The sequence below is a fragment of the Zophobas morio genome, unplaced genomic scaffold, assembly GCF_036711695.1.
Source record: "Zophobas morio isolate AGI-343-1 ecotype UQ-CSIRO unplaced genomic scaffold, CSIRO_AGI_Zmor_V1 ptg000008l, whole genome shotgun sequence".
NCBI lineage: Eukaryota > Metazoa > Arthropoda > Insecta > Coleoptera > Tenebrionidae > Zophobas > Zophobas morio.
The window spans coordinates 11,041,575-11,069,332 of NW_026972113.1; the positions used below are offsets into that span (position 1 = coordinate 11,041,575).

General features: G+C 33.5%; 1 protein-coding gene across 2 annotated transcripts in view; it reads right to left on the reverse strand.

Moving 5' to 3' along the window:
• LOC135125332 (tubby-related protein 4) overlaps positions 1-22,724 on the reverse strand; it is a 39,927-nt gene extending 17,203 nt beyond the window's left edge. For both annotated transcript variants that reach the window (XM_064050827.1, XM_064050826.1), the window contains exons 1-2: positions 22,498-22,724; positions 12,713-12,877 (exon numbers count right to left, since the gene is read on the reverse strand). In XM_064050827.1, the coding sequence (XP_063906897.1) occupies positions 12,713-12,877; positions 22,498-22,593 (261 nt within the window). In that variant the 5' untranslated portion in view covers positions 22,594-22,724. The remainder of the gene's footprint in view (positions 1-12,712; positions 12,878-22,497) is intronic.
• Between the last annotated feature and the right edge of the window lie 5,034 nt (positions 22,725-27,758).

Genomic DNA, 27,758 nt, shown 5'->3' on the forward strand with positions numbered 1-27,758 from the left:
GACCTGCATTTGTTTTATGCGTTCACTTGATTCCGCGAATGTGAAATAGACATGTTTATAATCAACCAATTGTGAATTTCACCGTCAAGAATTAAAATAAAACCCAATGTTTTATATAATAAGCGGAAGTCGAAGCAATAAAACCGACGGTCGTTTTGTTTACAGTTTCTGTGTTTGGCTCTCACGTATGCTGTTACGCCTGTCATCTTAAATTAACAATGTTTATACATACACGATTTTCAGTTGCCTCTGATACGTAGGTATACGTGAGTAAATTGTTTCGTTATTTTATTGATTATTACAAATCAATATTCAAACGACCCAATTCATTTTCCCGAAAATTTGAGAATATGATAATTTTATTCTTAGTATTACACTACATCTGTCCCAACTGATATACGTGTCCTTGCAAAAATGTTGATGACGTCATCGCAATTTTTTTTTAAACTCCCACTACAAAAATGTAATGAGAAAAAAAACACAATAGGCATGCAGTCGTCAAGTTTCCGACAGCGAGGGAAGTACTGTCTAAACTCTTTAGACCAATTTTTTTTGAAGTAGTTTTAGAAATCCCAGGGACGCTCGGTATTTTATTTTTGAAGAAGTTTGTAGAATCTTAGGAGCACCCGGTGTTATATTTTTGAAAAAGCTTTAGAGAATCTAACGGGCTCTCGATGATTTATTTTTGAAAGAAATTTAAAGAATTTTTGGGATACCAGACGTTATATTTTTTAGTTTTGAGAGGTTTGAAGAATCCCTGGGGAATTGATGTTTTATTTTTGAAGAAGCTCTAGGAATCTCACGTGCAACCAAAATTTTGTTTTTGAAGAAAATTTAGGAACCTAAGGGACACCTGGTGTAAGAAATTTAAACAATCTCCGAGATACCCGGTGTTATATGTTTGAAGAAGCTTAAAGAATCTCAACGATTTTTGAAGAAAATTTAGGAATCTCAGGAGCACTCGGTGTTTTATTTTTGAAGTAGTTTTAGAAATCCCAGGGGCGCTCGGTGTTTTATTTTTGAAGAAGTTTGAAGAATCTCAAGAGAAGCCGGTGTTATATTTTTGAAAAAGTTTTAGGAATATCATGCACACCCGATGGTTTATTTTTAAAGACAATTTAGGAATCTCAGGGACACCTGGTGTTTTATTTTAGAAGAAGTTTTAGGAATCTCACGGGCACTCCACGTTTCGATTGTGAAGAAAATTTAGGAATCTTATAGCACTTGGTGTTTTATTTTTGAAGAAGTTTGAAGAATCTCAGGGGCATTTGGTGTTTTACTTTTGAAAAAATTTCAAGAATTTTTAGGGTACCCAGTGTTATGTTTTTGAAGAAGCTTTAGGAATCTCATGAGCACCCGATGTTTTATTTTTGAAGAAAATTTAGGAATCTAAGGGGCACCTGGTGTTTTATATTTTTGAAGAAGTTTGAAGAATCTTAGGGGCATCTGGTGTCTTACTTCTGAAGAAATTAAAAACATCTCTCGGATACCCGGGGTTATATTTTTGAAGGAACTTGAAGAATCTCAGTGTTTTATTTTTTTGAAGAAAATTAAAGAATCTCTGGGATACCCGCTGTTATATTTTTGATGAAGCTTAAAGAATTTTAGGGACCACCAATGTTATATTTTTGCAAGCGTTTTATGTGGTGTTTTATTTTTAAAGACTTGAGTAATCTCAGGCGTATCAGGTGTTTTATTCTTAAAGGAATTTAAAAAATCTCACGGGCTCCCGATGTTTTATTTTTGAAAGAAATTTGAAGAATCTCTGAGATAACCAGAATTATATTTTTGAACCAGCTTAAAAAATCTCACATGTTTTATTTTTCATGAAGTTTGAACAATATTAGAGGCCTCCGGTGTTTTATTTTTTAGAGAAATTTGATAAATTTTCGAGATAACTGGTGTTTTAGTTTCAAGGACTTTAAAAAATTCCATAGGGTCCCGGCATTTTATTTTTGAAAGAATTTAGTTCTAGGGCAACCGGTGTTTTATTTTTTAAGAAATTTGAAGAATTTCGGAAATACCAGGTGGTTTATTTTTAAAGGAATTTAGAGAATCTAACGGGCTCCCGATGTTTTATTTTTGAAAGAAATTTAAACATTTTTTGGGATACCAGACTTTATATTTTTTAGTTTTAATTATATCCGTGGCACATGGTGCTTTATTTCTGAAGAGGCTTGAAGAGTCCCAAGGGAATTGGTGTTTTATTTTTGAAGCAGCTTTAGGAATCTCAGGGGCACCCGATGTTTTATTTTTGAAAAAGTTTTATGAATCTGTGAGGCACTCGGTGTTTTATTTTTGAGGAAGTTTAAAGAATTTCGGGAGCATTCCATGTTTTACTTTTGAAGAAATTTAAAGAATCTCTGTTATACACGGTGTTGTTTATTTTTGAGAAAATTTGAGGAATCTCACGGACACCCGATGTTTTTTTTGAAGAAAATTTAGGAATCTCAGGGGCACCTGATGTTTTATTTTTGAAGAAGTTTTATGAATCTCACGGGCACTCCACGCTTCGATTTTGAAGAAAATTTAGGAATCTCATAGCACTTGGTGTTTTATTTTTAAAGAAGTTTTAGGAATCTTAGCAACTCGGTGTTTTATTTTTGAGGAAGTTTGAAAAATCTCAGGGGCATTTGGTGTTTTACATTTGAAGAAATTTCCAGAACTTTTAGGGTACCCAGGGTTATGTTTTTGAAGAAACTTTAGGAATCTCATGAGCACCCGATGTTTTATTTTTGAGAAAATATAGAAATCTAAGGGTCACCTGGTGTAAGAAGATTTAAGGATCTCAGGGGTACTCGGTGTTTTATTTTTGAAGAAATGTAAACAATCTCTGAGAAACCCGGTGTTATATTTTTGAAGAAGCTTAAAGAATCTCAAGGATTTCTGAAGAAAATTTAGGAATCACAGGGGCACTCGGTGTTTTATTTTTGAAGTAGTTTTAGAAATCCCAGGGGCGCCCTGTGTTTTATTTTTGAAGAAATTTGAAGAATTTCAGAAGCGCCCGGTGTTATAATTTTGAAAAAGCTTTAGGAATCTCATGCGCACCCGATAGTTTATTTTTACAGATAATTTAGGAATCTCGGCGGCACCTGGTGTTTTATTTTTGAAGAAGTTTTAGGATTCTCACGGGCACTCCACGCTTCGATTTTGAAGAAAATTTAGGAATCTCATAACACTTGGTGGTTTATTTTTAAAGAAGTTTTAGGAATCTTAGGGCACTCGGTGTTTTATTTTTGAGAAAGTTTGAAGAATCTCAGGGGCATTTGGTGTTTTACTTTTGAAGAAATTTCAAGAATTTTTAGGGTACCCAGCGTTATGTTTTTGAAGAAGCTTTAGGAATCTCATGAGCACCTGATGTTTTGTTTTTGAAGAAAATTTAGAAATCTAAGAGACACCTGGTGTAAGAAGTTTTAAGAGTCTCAGGGGTACTCGGTGTTTTATTTTTGAAGAAATTTAAACAATCTCTGAGATGCCCGGTGTTATATTTTTGAAGAAGCTTAAAGAATCTTAAGGATTTTTGAAGAAAATTTAGGAATCTCAGGGGCACTCGGTGTCTTATTTTTGAAGTAGTTTTAAAAATCCCAGGGGCGCTCGGTGTTTTCTTTTTGAAGAAGTTTGAAGAATCTCAGGAGCACCCGGTGTTATATTTTTGAAAAAGCTTTAGGAATCTCATGCGCACTCGATGATTTATTTTTAAAGACAATTTAAGAATCTCAAGGGCACCTGATGTTTTATTTTTGAAGAAGTTTTAGGAATCTCACGGGCACCCCACGATTGAATTTTAAAGAAAATTTAGGAATCTCATAGCATTTGGTGTTTTATTTTTAAAGAAGTTTTAGGAATATTAGGGCCTCGGTGTTTTATTTTTGAGGAAGTTTGAAGAATCTTAGGGGCATTTGGTGTTTTACTTTTGAAGAAATTTCCAGAATTTTTAGGGTACCCAGTGTTATGTTTTTGAAGAAGCTTTAGGAATCTCATGAGCACCCGATGTTTTATTTTTGAAGAAGTTTTAGGAATCTTAGGGCACTCGGTGTTTTATTTTTGAGAAAGTTTGAAGAATTTTAGGGGCATTTGGTGTTTTACTTTTGAAAGAATTTCAAGAATTTTCAGGGTACCCAGTGTTATGTTTTTAAAGAAGATTTAGGAATCTCATGAGCACCCGATGTTTTATTTTTGAAGAAAATTTAGGAATCTAAGGGACACCTGGTGTAAGAAGATTTAAGAATCTCAGGGGTACTCCGTGTTTTATTTTTGAAGAAATTTAAACAATCTCTGAGATACCCGGTGTTATATTTTTGAAGAAGCTTAAAGAATCTCAAGGATTTTTGAAGAAAATTTAGGAATCTCATAGCACTAGGTATTTTATTTTTGAAGATGTTTTAGGAATCTTAGGGCACTCGGTGTTTATTTTTGAGGAAGTTTGAAGAATCTCAGGGGCATTTGGTGTTTTACTTTTGAAGAAATTTCCAGAATTTTTGGGGTACCCAGTGTTATGTTTTTGAAGGCGCTTTAGGAATCTCGTGAGCACCCGATGTTTTATTATTGAAGAAAATTTAGGAGTCTAAGGGGCACCTGGTGTAAGAAGTTTAAGAATCTCAGGGGTACTCAGTGTTTGATTTTTGAAGAAATTTAAACAATCTCTGAGATACACGGTGTTATATTTTTGAAGAAGCTTAAAGAATCTCGAGGATTTTTGGAGAAAATTTAGGAATCTCAGGGACACTCGCTGTTTTATTTTTGAAGTAGTTTTAGAAATCCCAGGGGCGCTCGGTGTTTTATTTTTGAAGAAGTTTGAAGAATCTCAGGAGCACCCGGTGTTATATTTTTGAAAAAGCTTTAGGAATCTCATGCGCGCCCGATGGTTTATTTCTAAAGACAATTTAGGAATCTCAAGGGCACCTGGCGTTTTATTTTTGAAGAAGTTTTAGGAATCTAACGGGCACTCCACGCTTCGATTGTGAAGAAAATTTAGGAATCTCATAGCACTTGGTGTTTTATTTTTAAAGAAGTTTTAGGAATCTTAGGGCACTCGGTGTTTTATTGTTGAGAAAGTTTGAAGAATCTCAGGGACATTTGGTGTTTTACTTTTGAAGAAATTTCAAGAATTTTCAGGGTACCCAGTGTTATGTTTTTGAAGAAGCTTTAGGAATCTCATGAACACCCGATCTTTTATTTTTGAAGAAAATTTAGGAATCTAAGGGATACCTGGGGTAAGAAGATTAAAGAATCTCAGGGGTACACGGTGTTTTATTTTTGAAGAAATTTAAACAATCTCTGAGATACCCGGTGTTATATTTTTGAAGAAGCTTAAAGAATCTCAAGGATTTTTGAGGAAAATTTAGGAATCTCAGCGGCACTCGGTGTTCCATTTTCGAAGTAGTTTTAGAAATCCCAGGGACGCTCGGTTTTTTATTTTTGAAGAAGTTTGAAGAATCTCAGGAGCACCCGGTGTTATATTCTTGAAAAAGCTTTAGGAATCTCATGATCACCCGATGGTTTATTTTTAAACACAATTTAGAAATCTCAGGGGCACCTGGTGTTTTATTTTTGAAGAAGTTTTAGGAATCTCACAAGCACTCCACGCTTCGATTGTGAAGAAAATTTAGGAATCTCATAGCACTTAGTGTTTTATTTTTAAAGAAGTTTTAGGAATCTTAGGGCACTCGGTGTTTTATTTTTTAAGTAGTTTTATAAATCCCAGGGACGCTCGGTGTTATATTTTTGAAAAAGCTTTAGGAATCTCATGCGCGCCCTTTGTTTTATATCTAAAGACAATTTAGGAATGTCAGGGGCACCTGGGGTTTTATTTTTGAAGAAGTTTTAGGAATCTCACGGGCACTCCACGCTTCGATTGTGAAAAAAATTTAGGAATCTCATAGCACTTGGTGTTTTATTTTTAAAGAAGTTTTAGGAATTGAGGGCACTCGATGTTTTATTGTTGAGAAAGTTTGAAGAATCACAGGGGCATTTGGTGTTTGACTTTAGAAGAAATTTCAGGAATTTTTAGGGTACCCAGTTATGTTTTTGAAGAAGCTTTAGGAATCTCATGAGCACCCGATGTTTAATGTTTGAAGAAAATTTAGGAATCTAAGGGGCACCTGGTGTAAGAAGATTTAAGAATCTCAGGGGTATTCGGTGTTTTATTTTTGAAGAAATTTAAACAATCTCTGAGATACCCGGTGTTATATTTTTGAACAAGCTTAAAGAATCTCAAGGATTTTTGAAGAAAATTTAGGAATCTCAGGGGCACTCGGTGTTTTATTTTTGAAGTAGTTTTAGAAATTCCAGGGGCGCTCGGTGTTATATTTTTGAAAAAGCTTTAGGAATCTCATGCGCGCCCGATGTTTTATTTCTAAAGACAATTTAGGAATCTCAGGGGCACCTGGTGTTTTATTTTTGAAGAAGTTTTAGGAATCTCACGGGCACTCCACGCTTCGATTGTGAAGAAAATTTAGAAATATCATGGCACTTGGTGTTTTATTTTTAAAGAAGTTTTAGAAATCTTAAGGCACTCGGTGTTTTATTTTTGAGGAAGTTTGAAGAATCTCAGGGGTATTTGGTGTTTTACTTTTGAAGAAATTTCCAGAATTTTTAGGGTACCCAGTGTTATGTTTTTGAAGAAGCTTTAGGAATCTCATGAGCACCCGATGTTTTATTTTTGAAGAAAATTTAGGAATCTAAGGGACACCTGGTATAAGAAGTTTTAAGAATCTCAGGGGTACTCGGTGTTTTATTTTTGAAGAAATTTAAAGAATCTTAAGGATTTTTGAAGAAAATTTAGGAATCTCAGGGGCACTAGGTGTTTTATTTTTGAAGTAGTTTTAAAAATCCCACGGGCGCTCGGTGTTTTATTTTTAAGAAGTTAGAAGAATCTCAGGAGCACTCGGTGTTATATTTTTGAAAAAGCTTTAGGAATCTCATGCGCGCCCGATGTTTTATTTCTAAAGACAATTTAGGAATTTCAGGGGCACCTGGTGTTTTATTTTTGAAGAAGTTTTAGGAACTCTCGGGCACTCGACGCTTCGATTTTGAAGAAAACTTAGGAATCTCATAGCACTTGGTGTTTTATTTTTGAAGAAGTTTTAGGAATCTTAGGGCACTCGGTGTTTTATTTTTGAGAAAGTTTGAAGAATCTCAGGGGCATTTGGTGTTTTACTTCTGAAGAAATTTCAAGAATTTTTAGGGTACCCAGTGTTATGTTTTTGAAGAAGTTTTAGGAATCTCATGAGCACGCGATGTTTTACTTTTGAAGAAAATTTAGGAATCTAAGAGGCACCTGGTGTAAGAAGATTTGAGAATCTCAGGAGCACTCGGTGTTTTATTTTTGAAGAAATTTAAACAATCTCTGAGATACCCGGTATTATATTTTTGAAGAAGCTTAAAGAATCTCAAGGATTTCTGAAGAAAATTTAGGAATCTCAGGGGCACTCGGTGTTTTATTTTTGAAGTAGTTTTAGAAATCCCAGAGGCGCTCGGTGTTTTATTTTTGAGGAAGTTTGAAGAATCTCAGGGGCATTTGGTGTTTTACTTTTGAAAAAATTTCAAGAATTTTTAGGGTACCCAGTGTTATGTTTTGGAAGAAACTTTAGGAATCTCATGAGCACCAGATGTTTTATTTTTGAAGAGAATTTAGGAATCTCGGGCACCTGGTGTTTTATTTTTGAAGAAGTTTGAAGAATCCCCGGGGCACTCGGTGTTTTATTTTTGAGGAAGTTTGAAGAATCTTAGGGACATTTGGTGTTTTACTCTTGAAGAAATTGAAAAAATCTCTCGGATACCCGGTGTTATATTTTTGAAAAACTTGAAGAATCTTAGGGACCACCAGTGTTATATTTTTGCAAGCGTTTTATGTGGTGTTTTATTTTTAAAGACTTGAGTAATCTCAGGCGTATCAGGTGTTTCATTCTTAAAGGAATTTAGAAAATCTCACGGGCTCACGGGCTCCCATGTTTTACTTTAGAAGAAATTTAAAGAATCTCTGGGATACACGGTGTTGTTTATTTTTGAGAAAACTTGAGGAATCCCACGGACACCCGATGTTTTTTTTTTTGAAGAAAATTTAGAAATCTCAGGGGCACTTGATGTTTTGTTTTTCAAGAAGTTTTAGGAATCTCATGGGCACTCGGTGTTTTATTTTTGAGGAAGTTTGAAGAATCTTAGGGGCATCTGGTGTCTTACTTCTGAAGAAATTAAAAACATCTCTCGGGTATCCGGTGTCATATTTTTGAAGGAACTTGAAGAATCTCAGTGTTTTATTTTTTTGAAGAAAATTAAAGAATCTCTGAGATACCCGCTGTTATATTTTTGAAGAAGCTTAGAGAATCTTAGGGACCACCAATGTTATATTTTTGCTAGCGTTTTATGTGGTGTTTTATTTTTAAAGACTTTATCTCAGGCGTATTAGGTGTTTCATTCTTAAAGGAATTCGGAAAATCTCACGGGCTCCCGATGTGTTATTTTTGAAAGAAATTTGAAGAATCTCAGGAGAACCCGGTGTTATATTTTTGAAAAAATTTTAGGAATCTTATGCGCGCCCGATGGTTTATTTTTAAAGACAATTTAGGAATCTCAGGGGCACCTGGTGTTTTATTTTTGAAGAAGTTTTAGGAATCTCACGGCCACTCCACGCTTCGATTGTGAAGAAAATTTAGGAATCTCATAGCACTTGGTGTTTTATTTTTAAAGAAGTTTTAGGAATGTTAGGACACTCGGTGTTTTATTGTTGAGAATGTTTGAAGAATCTTAGGGGCATTTGGTGTTTTACTTTTGAAAAAATTTCCAGAATGTTTAGGGTACACAGCGTTATGTTTTTGAAGAAACTTTAGGAATATCATGAGCACCCGATGTTTTATTTTTGAAGAAAATTTAGGAACCTAAGGGACACCTGGTGTAAGAAGTTTTAAGAATCTCAGGGGTACTCGGTGTTTTATTTTTGAAGAAATGTAAACAATCTGTGAGATACCGGGTGTTATATTTTTGAAGAAGCTTAAAGAATATCAAGGATTTTTTAAGAAAATTTAGGAATCTCAAGGGCACCTGGTGTTTTATTTTTGAAGAAGTTTTAGGAATCTCACGGGCACTCCATGTTTCGTTTTTGAAGAAAATTTAGGAATCTCATAGCACTTGGTGTTTTATTTTTAAAGAAGTTTGAGGAATCTTAAGGCACTCGGTGTTTTATTTTTGAGAAAGTTTGAAGAATCTTAGGGGCATTTGGTGTTTTACTTTTGAAAACATTTCAAGAATTTTTAGGGTATCCAGTGTTGTTTTTGAAGAAACTTTAGGAATCTCACAGACATCCGATGTTTTATTTTTGAAGAGAATTTACGAATCTCGGGCACCTGGTGTTTTACTTTTGAAGAAATTAAAAAAATCTCTCTGATACTCGGTGTTATATTTTTGAAAGAACTTGAAGAATCTTAGGGACCACCAATGTTATATTTTTGCAAGCGTTTTATGTGGTGTTTTATTTTTAAAGACTTAAGTAATCTCAAACGTATCAGGTGTTTCATTCTTAAAGAAATTTAGAAAATCTCACAGGCTTCCGATGTTTTATTTTTGAAAGAAATTTGAAGAATCTCTGGGATAACCGGAATTATATTTTTGACTAGTTTAAAAAATCTCACATGTTTTATTTTTTATGAAGTTTGGACAATATTAGTGGACTCCGGTGTTTTATTTTTGAGAGAAATTTGATAAATTTTTGAAATAACTGGTGTTTTATTTTGTAGGAATTTAAAAAATTCCATAGCCTTCCGGCATTTTAGTTGAGAATTTAGTTCTAGGGCAACCGGTGTTTTATTTTTAAAGAAATTTGAAGAATTTCGGAAATATCAGGTGGTTTATTTTTAAAGGAATTTAGAGAATCTAACGGGCACCCGATGTTTTATTTTTGAAAGAAATTTAAGTTTTAAGTATATCCATGGTACATGGTGTTTTATTTCTGAAGAGGTTTGATGAGTCCCAGGGGAATTGGTGTTTGATTTTTGAAGAAGCTTTAGGAATCTCAAGGGCACCCGATGTTTTATTTTTGAGGAAGTTTAAAGATTTTCGGGAGCATCCCATGTTTTACTTTTGAAGAAATTTAAAGAATCTCTGGGATATACGGTGTTGTTTATTTTTGAGAAAACTTGAGGAATCTCAGGAACACCCGGTGTTATATTTTTGAAAAAGCTTTAGGAATCTCATGCGCGCCCGACGTTTTATTTCTAAAGACAATTTAGAAATCTCAGGGGCACCTGGTGTTTTATTTTTGAAGAAGTTTTAGGAATCTCACGGGCATTCCACGCTTCGATTGTGAAGAAAATTTAGGAATCTCATAGCACTTGGTGTTTTACTTTTGAAAAAATTTCCAGAATTTTTACGGTACCCAGTGTTATGTTTTTGAAGAAGCTTTAGGAATCTCATGAGCACCCGATGTTTTATTTTTGAAGAAAATTTAGAAATGTAAGGGACACCTGGTGTAAGAAGATTTAAGAATCTCAGGGGTACTCGGTGTTTTATTTTTGAAGAAATTTAAACAATTTCTGAGATACCCGGTGTTATATTTTTGAAGAAGCTTAAAGATTTTCAAGGATTTTTGAAGAAACTTTAGGAATCTCAGGGACACTCGGTGATTTATTTTTGAAGAAGTTTTAGAAATCCCAGGGGAGCTCGATGTTTTATTTTTGAAGAAGGTTGAAGAATCTCAGGAGAACCCGGTGTTATAGTTTTGAAAAAGCTTTAGGAATCTCATGCGCACCCGATGGTTTATTTTTAAAGACAATTTAGAATCTCAAGGGCACCTGGTGTTTTATTTTTGAAGAAGTTTTAGGAATTTCACGGGCACCCCATGTTTCTCGTTTTTGAAGAAAATTTAGGAAACTCATAGCACTTGGTGCTTTATTTTTGACGAAGTTTTAGGAGTCTTAGGGCACTTGGTGTTTTATTTTTGAGAAAGTTTGAAGAATCTCAGGGGCATTTGGTGTTTTACTTTTGAAAAAATTTCAAGAATTTTTAGTGTACCTAGTGTTATGTTTTTGAAGAAGATTTAGGAATCTCATGAGCCCCGATGTTTTATTTTTGAAGAAAATGTAGGAATCTAAGGGACACCTGATGCAAGAAGTTTTAAGAATCTCAGGGGTACTCTGTGTTTTATTTTGAAGAAATTTAAACAATCTCTGAGATACCCGGTGTTATATTTTTGAAGAAGCTTAAAGAATCTCAAGGATTTTTGAAGAAAATTTAGGAATCTCAGGGACACTCGTTGTTTTATTTTTGAAGTAGTTTTAGAAATCCCAGGGGCGCTCGGTGTTTTATTTTTGAAGAAGTTTGAAGAATCTTAGAGGCATCTGGTGTCTTACTTCTGAAGAAATTAAAAACATCTCTCGGATACCCGGTGTTATACTTTTGAAGGAACTTGAAGAATCTCAGTGTTTTATTTTTTTTGAAGAAATTTAAAGAATCTCTTTGATACCCGCCGTTATTTTTTTGTTAGAGACCACCAATGTTATATTTTTCCAAGCGTTTTATGTGGTGTTTTATTTTTAAAGACTTGAGTAATCTCAGGCGTATCAGGTGTTTCATTTTTAAAGGAATTTAGAAAATCTCACGGGCTCCCGATGTTTTATTTTTGAAAGAAATTTGAAGAATCTTTGGGATAACCGGAATTATACTTTTGAACCAGCTTAAAAAAGTTCACATGTTTTATTTTTGATGAAGTTTGAACTATATTAGAGATCTCAGGTGTTTTATTTTTGAGAGAAATTTGAAAAATTTTTGAGATAACTGGTGTTTTATTTTGAAGGAATTTAAAAAATTCCATAGGTTCCCAGCATTTTATTTTTGAAAGAATTTAGTTATAGGGCAACCGGTCTTTTATTTTTAAAGAAATTTGAAGAATTTCGGAAATACCAGTTGGTTTATTTTTAAAGGAATTTAGAGAATCTAACGGGCTCCCGATGTTTTATTTTTGAAAGAAATTTAAAGAATTTTTGGGATACCAGACGTTATATATTTTAGTTTTAGGTATACATATCCGTGGTACATAGTGTTTTATTTCTGAAGAGGTTTGAAGAGTCCCAGGGGAATTGGTGTTTTATTTTTGAATAAGCTTTAGGAATCTCACGGACACTCGATGTTTTTTTTTAGATTTGCTTTTAATTGAAAACCTTCGGGGGGGGGGGGGGGGGCAAATGTATATATTTGAGAATGTAAAACCTTCTCAGGAGCCCTTAATATCTTTTTTTAATGTGAAACCTTCTCGGGGGTCCCCAGTGTCTTTTTTAAAAATGAAACACCTTCTCGGGGGCGTCAGATATCTTTTTTTTTTAAGTGGAACCTTCTCGGGTGCCTAAAGTATCTTTTTTTACTAAGGTGAAACCTTTTTTTCCTATTACACCTTGACTAGTATCTTCCACATTGTTTTTACTCCATAGAGGTTAGCACGAAAAAGTAAAATTCCGCAAAATCAAATTTTATCATTTTTCAGAGAAGCTGTATTTGTTGGACTCTACTTCAGAAGCGAGGGAAGTTCTGTCAAAACAACTTTCGACCAATTTTTAATTACGAGGTTCAAAGTTCGCGCCGAAACGTTTCACACTCTCGCGCCTTTATTCCTCACCACTGATTAAACAAAATACACAACAAATCCCGCTCTCAAACCCCGGAAATTAAAGCCGACGTGTCATCGCTGTCACTTCCGCTACAATAAATTTTCGAAAGCTATTTTTACCTCGGATCGATGTCCTCTTAAATTGTAATTCGTTCGAAGTGGAAAATCAACGTTCTTTTTACAATGCGAAGTAGTGAACGTCACCCCTACAATGCCCCTCACGTTGCCTGTGGCGAGCCAGCCTTCTTGGTAATAATTCGTGCGGTTGAGCTTCCATCCCTCGTCCTGGAAAAAAAAGACCTGAAATCAATAGCGAAAACGGGGCATTTGTGTCACTGATTACAAGTATTGGGTGCTCGCTTAGCTCGCTCGACTGTGTACTGACGGCTAGATGGCGCCCACTCTCAACCCGGAAGTGACCAATCCGACGTCAATTTCGATTCCTAGCGGTAATTGCCGAGGCGTGGCGCCGATTTGTAATTTCCGCCAGGGATAATTAAAGCCCGATTAGTCCAGAGTTTATCACCAGAAGGTGAAAATTCGCAGTACCGAGTTGAAACTTCGTTAAGAGGGGCCAGTTTTAGCACTTTAGGAATGTCCATTCGAAAGGCCCGAGAGGCGCTGTCCCCGGTGGTGAGTTACTGAAAGAACTGCTCAAGTTCGTTGTTTGTTATTGAGCTCAATTTATTTATAATAAATGAGTAAGGCGGAGGCATTTTTTTCTCGCAATTCCCTAGTATGATATTACACTGTGTGTTTTTTTATTAAATATGTATGCAAGTACGAATACTCCCCGAATGTAATCTAGGAAAGTGTGTAATAAGTTCCATTTCACAAATGTGTACTGCGAAATTCAGTTTACAATTATTATGATGTGAACAGCAAGGTATTTAAAAAATGTTTTGAAAATTTCATGACGTTGTCTACAATTTTGCTGAATAAATATTAAGGAAAAAGAACAAAATAGAAGTCCCGCCCACCCACCCCTATCTCAATTGTGGTGATTTTTTTTATTTGCCGTGATATTAGGGGCGGAGCTTAACTGCAAAATCTTTATTTCTCTACAACAAATTACCATGTCAAACATGTTTTGTTGTTGTTGACATAGTAAGGGAGGGGGTTACACAGCCTCCTTTTACTCAAAATAGTCTCTGTTTTGGTGAAAAATTCATCAGAACTGAGATCAGGGCGGGTGGGTGGGGGTTTATTTCTGTTTTTTTTTAAACATGTTTCAGATGGTAATTTTTTGTAGAGAAATAAGGATTTTGCAATTAAACTCCGCCCCCTGGCTCACGACGAATAAAAAAAAATCGTTGCAATTGAGACGACGGTGGGTGGGCGGGGCTTAAATTTTGCCGTTCTTTCTGAATAGATGTAGTCTTCTTTTCACAAGATATTTAAAACTTGTTTAAGAAAGTTTTTCAAGTTTTTTCGATTTTCCATAATCTCGATTTTTCAGTTTTGCGATTTTTCAATTTCTCGATTTTTTAATTTCAGGGTTTCCCGATTTCCCCATTTTTCAATTTCTCGATTTTTTTTACTTTCGATTTTTCAATTTCTCGGTTTTTTGATTTTTTAGTTTTTCAAAATTTTTCGAATTTTTTATTTCTCCGCTTTTAATTTCTCAATTTTTAAATTTCGATTTCTAGGTTTTTCAGTTTTTCTGTTGATTTCTTCATTCACCAGTTTTCGTTTCTTCGACTTTTCAATTTTTCAACTTTTCGATTTCTAAATTTTTTGAGATTTCGATTTTTCCCATTCCTCGGTTTCTCAGTTTTTCGGTTTCTCCATTTATCAGTTTCTCTATTTTTCGACTTTCGATTTTTCAATTTTTCGATGTCTTAATTTTTCGACTTCTTGATTTCAAAATTTTTCGAATTTTCGATTTCTCCGCCTTTGGTTTCTCAATTTTTTAACTTCGATTTGTCGACTTTTCGATTCCGCAAATTTTGTTTTTTCTGTTTTGACATTTCGATTTTTTTGATTGTGCTTTTTTTGGAATTTTTCGTTGTTGGATTTTTCAATTTTTCTATGTTCGGATTTTTCGGTTTTTCCATTATACAATTTTTCCTATTTTTCGATTTTCGATTTTTCAATTATTCTATTTCTCAATTTTTCAACTTCTTGATTTCTAAATTTTTCGATTTTTCGTTTTCTCAATTTTTCAATTCTGCGATTTTCCAATTTTTCGAATTTTCGATTTCTCCGCTTTTGGTTTTCAATTTTTCATCTTCGATTTCCCGATTATTTGATTATTCAATTTTCTATTAATTTTTTCGATTTTTCGAGTTTTCGATTTCTCAGTTTTTCGAGTTCTAGATTTTTCTACAAGAAACTTAAAACAGTTTTTTGTTTCTTCGACTCTTCAATTTTCGACTTTTCGATTTTTTGATTTATGAATTTTTTGAGTTTTCTATTTCTACATTTTTCGACATTTTTTGGATTTTTCTATTTTTAATTTTGCTATTTTGGATTTTTCGACTTCTTGATTTCTAGATTTTTAAGATTTTAGATTCCTCCGCTTTTGTTTCTCAATTTTTTGACTTCGATTTCTCGATTTTCAATTTTTATATTTATTTTTCCAATTTTTCGATTTCTGAATTTTTCGACTTCTCGACTTCTAGATTTTTCTAAATATAAACTTGAAATAGTTTTTCGTTTCTTCGATTTTTTGAATTTTCGATTTCTGAATTTTTTGACTTTTGTTTTTCTAAATTTTTCGACATTTCGATTTTTTCGATTTCTCGATTTTTCAATTTTACTATTTTTGTATTTTTGAATTTTTTGTTCTTGGATTTTTTGAATTTTTCAATTTTTGGATTTTTCGGTTTTTCCATTTTTAGATTTTTTTCAATAATGTGACATTTCGATTTTTTCGATTTACTTGGTTTCTCAGTTTTTCGGTTTCTCCATTTTACAATTTCCCTATTTTTCGACTTTCGATTTTTCAAATTTTCGATTTCTCGATTTTTCGACTTCTTCATTTCTAAATTTTTCGAATTTTCGTTTTTTCAATTTTTCAACTTAGATTTCCCGATTTTCCAATTTTTCGATTTTTCAATTTTTGGGTTTCCCGATTTCCCCATTTTTCAAATTTTTGATTTTTCAATTTTTCGATGTCTCAATTTTTCGCCCTGATTTCTAGATTTTTCGAATTTTCGTTTTCTCAATTTTCAACTTCGATTTCTCAACTTTCCAATTTTTCGATTTTTCAGTTTTTGTGTTTCCCGATTTCCCCATTTTTCAATTTCTCGATTTTTCAATTTTTCGATGTCTCAATTTTTCGTCTTCTTGATTTCTAAATTTCGCAGATTTTTGATTTCTCCGCTTCTGGTTTCTCAATTTTTCAACTTCGATTTGCCGATTTTTCAATTTTGTGATTTTCCAGTTCTTCGATTTTTCCATTTCTGGATTTCTCGATTTCCCCACTTTTCAATTTCTCGATTTTTCTTCTTTTGATTTTTCCAATTTCTCGGTTTTTCGATTTTTCAATTTTTCGTTGTCTCAATTTTTCGAATTCTTGATTTCTAAAATTTATCGAATTTTCGTTTTCTCTGATTTTGGTTTCTCAATTTTTCAACTTCGTTTTCTCGATTTTTCTATTCATTTTTTCGATTTCTCAATTTTTCGACTTCTCGACTTCTAGATTTTTCCAAAAAGAAACTTAAAACAGTTTTTCATTTCTTCGACTTTTCAATTTTTCGACTTTCCAATTATAAATTTTTCGACATTTCGGCTTTTTCGATTTCCCGATTTTTCAATTTTGCTATTTTTGAATTTTTCATTGTTGGATTTTTCAATTTCTCATTGTTTTCAGTTTTTCGAGTTTTAGATTTTTTCAATAATTCGACATCTCAATTTTTTCGATTCCTGGGTTACTCACTTTCCCGATTTCTCAATTTTTCGACTTTCGATTTTTCAGTTCTTCGGTTTTTCGATTTTTCAATTTTTCGACTTCTTGATTTCCAGATTTTTCGACTTTTCGATTTCTCGGTTATTCGAATTCTCAATTTTCCCACATTTTGATTTTTCGTTTTCTCAATTTTTCAACTTTGATTTCTCGATTTTTCAATTTTGTGATTTTTTAATTTTTTTGTTCTTCATTTTTTCGATTTTCCGACTTTTCGATTTCTCAATTTTTCGACTTGTTTAAAATGGTAACTTTTTGTAGGGAAATATGGTGGATTTTGCAACTACGCTCCACCCCTCGGTCTGACAACGAATGAAAAATTCATCACAAACGCGACTGGGGCGGGTGGGTGGGGTTATTTTTTGACTCTTTTTTCTTAACATTTACAGTTATCATTCAAAAACACGATACTTATAACATTTATTCCAGAGAAAGAAGGATTTTGCAATTAAGCGCCGCCCCTCGGCTCACGACGAATAAAAAAGAAGCATCACACTTGAGATAGGACGTGTGGGCGGGCGGCGGGGCTTATACATATTTTAGTTTTTTTTTTTTCTTAATACACGTAGCCTTCTTTTCACGACAAGAAACTTAAAAACATGTTTAAAATGGTCTATTTTTGTAGGGAAATGCGGATTTTGTAATTACGCTCCGCCCCTCGGTCTAAAACGAATGAAAAATTCGTCACAAATGAGACTGGTGCGGGTGGGTGGAGCTTAATTTTTGGCTTTTTTTTTTCTTAATTTTTAAATACTTAAAACGTGCAAATTTTGCGATTAAGCTCCGCCCTCCAGCTCACGACGAATAGAAAAATCGTTACAACTGATACGTGGGTGGGTGGGCGGGGCATATATTTTACCTTTGCTTGCTGAATATATGTAGTCTTTTTTTCACAATAAAATATTTAATACTTATTTAAAATGGAAATGAACAATTCATAACAATTGAGGTGATTTTTTATGCGTCGTGAACCAAAAGGGCGGAGTTTATTTACAAAATTCTTATTTCTCTATAATAAATTACTATCTAATAAGCTGATTACAAAATATTGCCATAATTTTGTTTCTTTGATCTCCACAACAACGAATTTTTAAGTGGTTCGAAAAAGTGAGGTTATTAAATGCGGCTAGAACCCCCACTATTTACTCAGCCGGCGCACACTTATTTATGTTTCATTTCCAGAACACAGACGTCTCCCCATTAATTCCAATCAATTAACCCCCATTTTGCTCGACTGCCTCCCAGGAAACAAGTTCATTCCGATTTCCCCATTTTTCAATTTTTCGATTTTTCGACTTTCGATTTTTCAATTTCTCGGTTTTTCAATTTTTCGATTTTTCAAAATTTTTCGAATTCTCGATTTCTCCGCCTTTGGTTTTTCAATTTTTCAACTTCGATTTCCACATTTTTTGAATATTCAATTTTCTATTAATTGTTTCGATTTTTCGACTTTTCGATTTCTCAGTTTTTCGATTTTTCTACACAAATCTTAAAACGGCTTTTCGTTTCTTTAACTTTTCAATTTTTGATTTTTCAATTTTTCGACTTTTCGATTTTTTGATATCTGAATTTTTTTACTTTTCTATATCTAAATTTTTAGACATTCCGATTTTTTGGATTTTTCGTGTTTCAATTTTGCTATTTTGGAATTTTTCGTTGCTGGATTTTTCAATTTTTCAATTTTTTGATTTTTCGGTTTTTCCTTTTTCAGATTTTTTTCAATAATTTGACATTTCGATTTTTTCGATTTACTTGGTTTCTCAGTTTTTCGGTTTCTCCATTTTACAATTTCCGTATTTTTAGACTTTTGCTTTTTCAAATTTTCGATTTCTCAATTTTTCGACTTCTTCATTTCTAGATTTTTCGAATTTTCGTTTTCTCAATTTTTCAACTTCGATTTCTAAATTTTCCAATTTTTCGACTTTTCAATTTTTGGGTTTCCCGATTTCCCCATTTTTCAATTTTTCGATGTCTCAATTTTTCGTCTTCTTGATTTCTAAATTTTTCAGATTTTTTATTTCTCCACTTCTGGTTTCTCAATTTTTCAACTTCGATTAGTCGATTTTTCAACTTCGATTTCCAGATTTTTCGATTTTGTGATTTTCCAGTTCTTTCATTTTTCCATTTCTGGATTTCTCGATTTCCCCACTTTTAAATTTCTCAATTTTTCGTCTTTCGATTTTTCCAATTTCTCGGTTTTTCGATTTTTCAATTTTTCGTCTTCTTGATTTCTAAATTTTTCAGATTTTTTATTTTTCCGCTTCTGGTTTCTCAATTTTTCAACTTCGATTTCTCGATTTTTCAACTTCGATTTCCCGATTTTCCAATTTTTCGATTTTTCAAATTTTGGATTTCCCGATTTCCTCATTTTTCAGTTTCTCGATTTTCCGACTATCGATTTTTCAATTTTTTGATGTCTCAATTTTTCGTCTTCTTGCTTTCAAAATTTTTCGAATTTTCGATTTCTCTGCCTTTGGTTTCTCAATTTTTCAACTTCAATTCGTCGATTTTTCTTTTTTTCAATTTTTCTATTCATGTTTTCGATTTTTTCGACTTCCCGATTTTTCAATTTTGCTATTTTTGAATTTTTCGTTGTTGGATTTTTCAATTTTTGAATTTTTGGATTTTTCGGTTTTTCCATTTTTAGACTTTTTTCAATAATTCAACATTTCAATTTTTTCGATTTACTAGTTTCTCAGTTTTTCAGTTTCTCCATTTTACAATTTCCCTATTTTTCGACTTTCGATTTTTCAAATTTTCGATTTCTCAATTTTTCGCTTTCTTGATTTCTAGATTTTTCGAATTTTCGTTTTCTCAATTTTCAACTTCCATTTCTCGATTTTCCAATTTTTCGATTTTTCAATTTTTGGGTTTCCCGATTTCCCCATTTCTCAATTTCCTGATTTTTCAATTTTTCGATGTCTCAATTTTTCGTCTTCTTGATTTCTAAATTTTGCAGATTTGTAATTTCTCCGCTTCTGGTTTCTCAATTTTTCTACTTCGATTCCCCGATTTTTCAATTTTGTGATTTTCCAGTTCTTCGATTTTTCCATTTCTGGATTTCTCGATTTCCCCATTTTTCAATTTCTCGATTTTTCGTCTTTCGATTTATCAATTTCTCGGTTTTTCGATTTTTCAATTTTTCGTTGTCTCAGTTTTTCGACTTCTTGATTTCTAAATTTATCGAATTTTCGATGCTTTTGGTTTCTCAATTTTTCAACTTCGCTTTTTCGATTTTTCTATTCATTTTTTCGATTTCTCAATTTTTTGACTTCTCGACTTCTAGATTTTTCCAAAAAGAAACCTAAACAGTTTTTCATTTCTTCGACTTTTCAATTTTTCGACTTTTTGATTTTTTGACTTTTCCATTCATAAATTTTTCGACTTTTCGGTTTTTTCGATTTCTCGATTTTTCAATTTTGCTCTTTTTGAATTTTTCGTTGTTGGATTTTTCAATTTTTGAATTTTTGGATTTTTCGGTTTTTCCATTTTTAGACTTTTTTCAATAATTCAACATTTCAATTTTTTCGATTTACTAGTTTCTCAGTTTTTCAGTTTCTCCATTTTACAATTTCCGTATTTTTCGACTTTCGATTTTTCAAATTTTCGATTTCTCAATTTTTCGCCTTCTTGATTTCTAGATTTTTCGAATTTTCGTTTTCTCAATTTTCAACTTCCATTTTTTCGATTTTTCAATTTTTGGGTTTCCCGATTTCCCCATTTTTCAATTTCCCGATTTTTCCATTTTTCGATGTCTCAATTTTTCGTTTTCTTGATTTCTAAATTTCGCAGATTTTTGATTTTTGTTTTTCAGTTTTTTGATTTTTACATTTTTTTCAATAATTCGACATTTCGATTTTTTCGATTCCTGGGTTACTCACTTTCCCGATTTCTCAATTTTTCGACTTCTCGATATTGCGATTTTTCAGTTTTTCGATTTTTCAATTTCTGGGTTTCCCGATTTCCTCATTTTTCAATTTTTCGATTTTTCGATTATCAATTTTCCAGTTTTTCGAAGAATTAATTTTTCGACTTCTTGATTTTTAAATTTCTTGATTTTCCGACTTTCCATTTTTCAGTTCCTCGGTTTTTAGACTTTCCAAGTTTTCGACTTCTTGATTTCCAGATTTTTCGACTTTTCGATTTCTCGGTTACTCGAATTCTCAATTTTCCCAAATTTTGATTTTTCCTTTTCTCAATTTTTCAACTTCGATTTCTCGATTTTTCAATTTTGTGATTTTTGGGTTTTGTGATTTTTTAATTTTTCTGTTCTTCATTTTTTCGATTTTCCGACTTTCCGATTTTTCAATTTTTCGACTTGTTTAAAATGGTAAATTTTTGTAAGAAAATATGGATTTTGCAATTACGCTCCACCCCTCAGTCTGACAACGAATGAAAAATTCATCACAAACGCGACTGGGGCGGGTGGGCGGGGCTTATTTTTTGACTCTTTTTTTCTTAACATTTACAGTTATCTTTCAAAAACACGATACTTATAACATTTATTCCAGAGAAAGACGGATTTTGCAATTAAGCGCCGCCCCCCGGCTCACGACGAATAAAAAAGCCATTACAACTGATACGCGGGTGGGTGGGCGGGGCATATGTTTTACCTTTTCTTGAATGTGTGTAGTCTTTTTTTCATGATAAAATATTTGATACTTATTTAAAAAATGGTAAATTTTTGTAGAGAAATATCGATTTTACAATTAAGCTCCACCCCTCGGTCGGACAACAAATGAACATTCATAACAATTGAGGTGATCTTCTTATTCGTCGTGAACCAAGGGGGCGGAGCTTATTTACAAATTCCTTATTTATTGACATAATGTTGTTTCTTTGATTTCCACAACAACGAATTTTTAAGTGGTTCGAAAAAGTGAGGCTAGAACCCCCACTATATACCCACCCGCGCACACTTATTTATGTTTCATTTCCAGAACACAGACGTCTCTCCATTAATTCCAATCAATTAACCCCATTTTGCTCGACTGCCTCCCAGGAAACAGCTCATTCCGTCGAATTCCGCCAACCCGAACCAATTATCAACCCCGAAAAGATGCTCCAGGCCCCCATAAATTGGCCGCTTTTTCCCGTCCCGTTTTACATGACAAAGGAGTGCAGCGAAAATAAACACATTACTCGCTGCAGCGCGGGTAAAAATCGATGTCCGATGGACGGCTGCTTAATTAGGGGTGGCTTAGTTCACCTAGCGGGCGCCGCCACGTGTCGCGGACGTCTACCGCCTCTGAAAAATGAATGCGACCCTCGTCAAGCGTGAATTTTTCAAGAACTGAAATAGATAAATTGGCGACCCAATTTTAACACTTCATTGCGTATGAAAATTCCATCGGACGTGAAAAGCCGGGAAAACGGGTAATGAAGACGTCGCGGGTTTTCCGAGATCAAAGGCACTTATTACATTAGAAAAACGGCTCATTAGAGCAAATGGAGTCGGGTTTGGCGCGTAAGAGTCTGATCAGTTCGAGTAGAGAAATTGTGGCGCTGACGTCACGCTCGTGGCGCCAAATTCAAAATTCGCTCATTACGCACCGCGTTAAAAACCCGTGTGTCACACTTTAACACAGTCGAAAGGGTGCAAAACCGTCACACCCCACGTCTCATCGACTTTTAATGGACAGATCGCCACACTAGAATTTAATCGCGTTATAACCCTCCCCCGAAACAAAGATCCTCGTCCTTTGTCACCCACACAATAATGAAATTTTTATCACACAACCGCGCCTCGCGCTCCAACCTAATAACGCCGCAAGTATAAACCGGCGAATAAACTTGTTATTGTTATGGAGGCTGGCTTAATCAAATCCGGGGGGGGTGGGGGCGGCGATGATTGATTGTGTATTATGACAAGTGTAAATACGACCCTAATTCGGGCATTAGCGTGGGCGCCCGAGGCGATTTGTTTACCTTTAAGACGGAAGACGACCCGATAACGCAAGCAAACGCGGGTAAACGGCACTCTGTTGGGCATTACCTCTGGCAGCTCGTCGGGCACCTTCCCCATCCAGGTGAGCGAGAGGATCGAGCAGTCGCTTTTGGCGTTGACCGTCCTCTCGAAGTGCAGGTGCATGTTGCCTGCCCAGTCACATGTTCGGGGGCGAAGACCGAGGGGGCTCGAGTTCACGTGCGGTTACCACTATCGATTCAAGCGTCGATAAACATATGGGTGCAGAAACGTCTGCACCTCGACATCTCAAGACTTATATTGATTCGGATTTTCGGGGTAAAATCGCCGGAATAAGCGAGCTTTCAGCGGTGGCGCATTTTACAGCGGGGTGGAGCGCGTGCGCGCGGACTTGGCTGATTGGGGGCTATTAAAAACTATTTTCGAGGGGTGGGATGGAGGGGTTTTGGGTTTTGAGTTAGGGGGTGGTGGGTTTGTTTATTTTTAATTGGGTCGGGGAGGGTTGGTAGAGAGGAATGTTTGTTTTGTTTTGTGTTGTATTTTTATTAGACACGTAATTTTAAAAACTACTGAATTGTTGCCAAATTTTGTGCGTATATTTGAGATATTATGTAGATGGTAAAACGATAACCAAAATGTGGCTAATCATCCCCACCAACAATTTATTGACGTCATTTCAAAGAATTCTATTTTAAAATGATTTAACTGCTGTATAATAATATATTTCTATTCTTGTGGTGTATGAATCCACTTTTTTCCCTAAATGTCAAGATTTTCGTGGATTATTCAAATTTTCGAATTTTCATTGTTTTATTCTTCAACTACTCGATTTTTCTATTCTTCGACTTTTCAATTTTTTAATCTCTCGATTTCTTGACTTTTCAAAAAATTGAACAAATCGAATAACTAAACAATCGAAAATTTGAAGAACCAAAAAATTGAAAAACCGAAAATCCCAAAGATCGATATTTATAGGAAAAGCAAAAATTAAAAACCGAGACAAATACAATTTACAATTTCTCGATGTTTGAATATTTTTTAATTAATTGTATAATCGAAAAACTGAGAGAACCAAAAAAGTGAAAAATAGAAAATTTGGAAGATAGAGAAATCGAAAAATTGAGGACGAGAAGGTGAAAAATCGAAAAATCCAGAAATTGAAAATTCTCCAAATTTAGAATTTGAAAAATTTTCGGATTTTTCGATTTTTCAATGTATACATTTTTCAACTTTTGAATCAAAAAGGTGAAAAATCGAAAACTTGGCAGATAGAGAAATCGAAAAATTGAGGACGAGAAGGAGAAAAATCAGTAAGTCTAAAAATCGAAAAATCCAGAAATTGAAAATTCACCAAATTTGGAAATTGAAAAATTTTCGGATTTTTCGATTTTTCAATGTCTAGATTTTTCGACTTTTGAATCAAAAAGGTGAAAAATCGAAAACTTGGAAGATAGAGAAATCGAAAAATTGAGGACGAGAAGGAGAAAAATCGGAAAGTCTAAAAATCGAAAAATCCAGAAATAATTGAAAATTCTCCAAATTTGGAATTTGAAAAATTTTCGGATTTTTCGTTTTTTCAATGTCTAGATTTTTCGACTTTTGAATCAAAAAAGTGAAAAATCGAAAACTTGGAAGATAGAGAAATCGAAAAATTGAGGACGAGAAGGAGAAAAATCAGTAAGTCTAAAAATCGAAAAATCCAGAAATTGAAAATTCTCCAAATTTGGAATTTGAAAAATTTTCGGATTTTTCGTTTTTTCAATGTCTAGATTTTGCGACTTTTGAAAGATTAAAAAATATAAAAGTAGAAAAATCGTAAAATTGATAAATCGAAAAATCGAAAACCCGAAAAATCTAAGTCAAAAAATTCAAATATCGTGAAATCGACAAATCGAAAATTTGAAAAATGGAGAAATCGGGAAGTCGAGTAAATAAAAAAAATCGGAACTGAAAAAACCAAAAATCGAACAAGAAATCGCAATATCAAAAAACCGAAAAGTCGAAAGATCAAGTAATTGAAAGATTAAAATATAGATAAATCGCAAATTAGAAAAATCGAGAAACAGAACAATAAAAAAGTTGAAAATTTGAGAAATTAAGAGTTCCAAAAATTGAAAAATCGAAAATTTGTGTAAAATTAAAAAACCAAGACAACAAATACTAATTGAACAATCGAAACAGTGATAAATAGATAAATTGAAAATTTATATAATTGAAAAAGAGAGGAATGGGGAAATAAAAAATCGAAAAATCGGGAAACTGAAATATCGAAAAATTAAAAATTCGAGAAATTGACAAATCAAAAATTAAAAAATCAAAAAATCGAAAAAAAGCAGAAATCCTGAAATCAGAAAGTTGACAAATCGAAAAGAGCAGAAATTTTGAAACCGAAAAATTGAAAAATCGAAAATTTGTTTAATGGAAAAGCTGGGAAATGGAAAAATTGAAAACTTAAACAAGGAATAATTGAAGAATCGAGAAATTGAAAAATCTAAAAACTAAAAAACCGAGAAAATCAGAAATCATAAAATCGAAAGGTCAAAAAATTGCGAAATTGAAATACCGAAAAACTGAAAATTCGAGAAACTGAAAAGATCGGAAGATTGAAGACGAGAAAGAAAAAAAACGAAAAGTCGAAAAATGGAAAAATCCAGAAATTGGAAAACAGCAAAAATCAAAATCTGAAAAATCGCAAATTTCAGTTTCGTTTCAATACCCTGATTTTTTCTTTTTTTATGCGTTTTAATTTCGGGATTTTTGGTTTTTGGATTTTTCGACTTTTTGGACGATTGAAAGATATAAAAATTGAAAAATCGAGAAATTGACAAATCGGAAAATCGAGAAATGGAGATATCGAAAAGTCGAAAATTCGAGAAACTGTAAATCGGAAAAATTGAAAAATCGAAATTTCGAATAGTGGAAAAAATCGGGAAATAGTAAAATTAGAAAACCAAGTTACGAATAACTGAAAACCCGAAAAAGTGAAAAATCGATAAGTTAAAAATTCGAAAAGTTGAATAAAGCAGAAATTCTGAAATCAAAAATTTGAAAAATCGAAAAACCGAGAAATTAAAATATTGGAAAAATAAAATTTCGAGAAAGGGATCTAGGAAATGGGTTAATTAAAACACAATTGTCCTTAAAGTGCGTGTATTAAAAATGCGATCCGTTCGTTTTAAAAGCTTATTACGAACTAACTTTTAAGATCACAAATACGCATATATAAAATATAAACTGAAGTACTCAGCGTTTCTCGGGCGCCTTACATTTATCGCCCTTTATAAACAAATACTTAACAGTAAGCTAAACAGAGAAAATATGGGATATGGTCGTAATAATTTTTGCCTTGATTAATATATTGAATTACAACACTCCCACTCAAAAATTAAAACGACGAAGTAAATACAGGTATCTTGATTTGGTTACCAAGTATATAGCTTAAGATAATTATTCTTAACTACAAAAGCCTCCCTCTTGTAAGCCAATGTTATTTCTCATTGCTTCAAATTTTGCAACAGGTACCGCTTTGGTGAAGATGTCAGCTTGTTGTTCACCTGTGGAGACATATTTAATGGTTATGTTGCCTTTTTCAAGTTGCTCTCTCGTAAAATGATATTTAATATCTATATGTTTGACCTTTTGTGATTTGTGGGGTTATTTGCAATGTTTATGCACCCGGTGTTGTCTTCAAAAATGACAACTGGATTTAGAACCCTTTTTACCGATACTAGTTAACAAAGACTTAAGCCACATAGCTTCTTTTACACTTTCAAATAATGCTATGTATTCAGCTTCAGTTGATGAAACTGCAACTGTTTGTTGTTTTCTAGTATTCCAGGTTATAGTACAAGTAGTGAATAATTTGTAAAGATAGCCACTTGTACTTTTCCGGTCAATGTCATTGCTTCCCCAATCTGAATCCACATAGCCAATTAAAATATTATTAATGTCACCTTTTGTATATATTAATTCTAAATCAAGAGTTCCTTTGACATATCGTAATACCCTCTTTAAATATTGCCATAAAGTTTGATTATTTTGTTTGATATCGACTTAAGATGTTTACTACATATGACAAATCAGGACGTGTGCAAACCATTGCGTACATTAAACACCCAATCAGATTTTACAAGGTGCATTGTAACCTTCCTCTGAATTTAAGCCCACATAATCAATTTTTTCCGGCAAGGGCGTTTTAGTAGACTTGCAGTCACTCATATTAAATTTTTGTAACACACTGTTCAAGTAGGACTTTTGCTTTAAAGAAATTCTAGTGTTTTCCCTTTTAATTTCTATTCCTAAAAAGAATCGAACCTCACTTAGATCTCTCATTTCAAAACATGTCATGAGATATTTTTTACAGGAGAACATTGTGTGTTTGTCCTGTGTGGCAATTATTAAATCATCCACATATAGGAATACAATATAAATATTTTTACTAACGTGTCCTTTATTTAAGTAGTAAAGACAATGATCGACTGCTGAATTTTGAAAACCTTTTGCTTTAATTATGGAGTCAAAATGTTCAAACCACCGTCTTGACGCCTGTTTTAGACCATATAACGCTTTATTTAATTTGCACACCTGATTGTTTGCAGTTTTAACACCGTCCGGAACTTGCATATAAATTTCTTCATTTAATGTTCCGTTTAAGAAAGCCGTTTTTACGTCCATGTGATGGACTAACAAATTAAACTGACTGGCAGTTGCTAACAGTAGCCTGAAAGTGGAAATCCTTGCGACTGGTGCAAAAGTCTCTGTATAATCAGCTGGATAAGTTTGATTGAAACCCCGTGCTACCAGTCGCGCTTTGTACCTTTGTGGATTTCCCTGAACATCTGTTTTAATAGTAAAAATCCATTTACAGCTAACTATGTTTTTATTTAGAGGTTTAGGTACGATTGTCCAGGTATTATTTGCTCGAAGTGAATCCAATTCGTCTTTAATAGCAAGCTCCCACTGCTTCTTATCTGGCCTTGTTTTAATGTCGTCATATGTTAAGGGTAACGACCCTACTTCAGCTTGAGCTGATGCAGCGTAATTTAGGAGTTCATTATGATGACTTTCATCATATGATAGTGGTGGACGAATTTTTAACCGTTCACTTCTGCGTAATGAAATCTCTTGTTTTGGTTCCTCAGTTGATTTTATGACTTTTGGTGACTCACTTTTATTGATAGGAAGCTCATTGTGATTAGGAGATTTAAAACTTTCAAGATCTCCTTCTAGTTCTCTTGGTCTTGAGACTTTAAAATTTATTTCGTCCGCGACCACATCGCGAGCAATTATAAATTTTTTACCATGAACATCCCATATTTTATACCCATTTG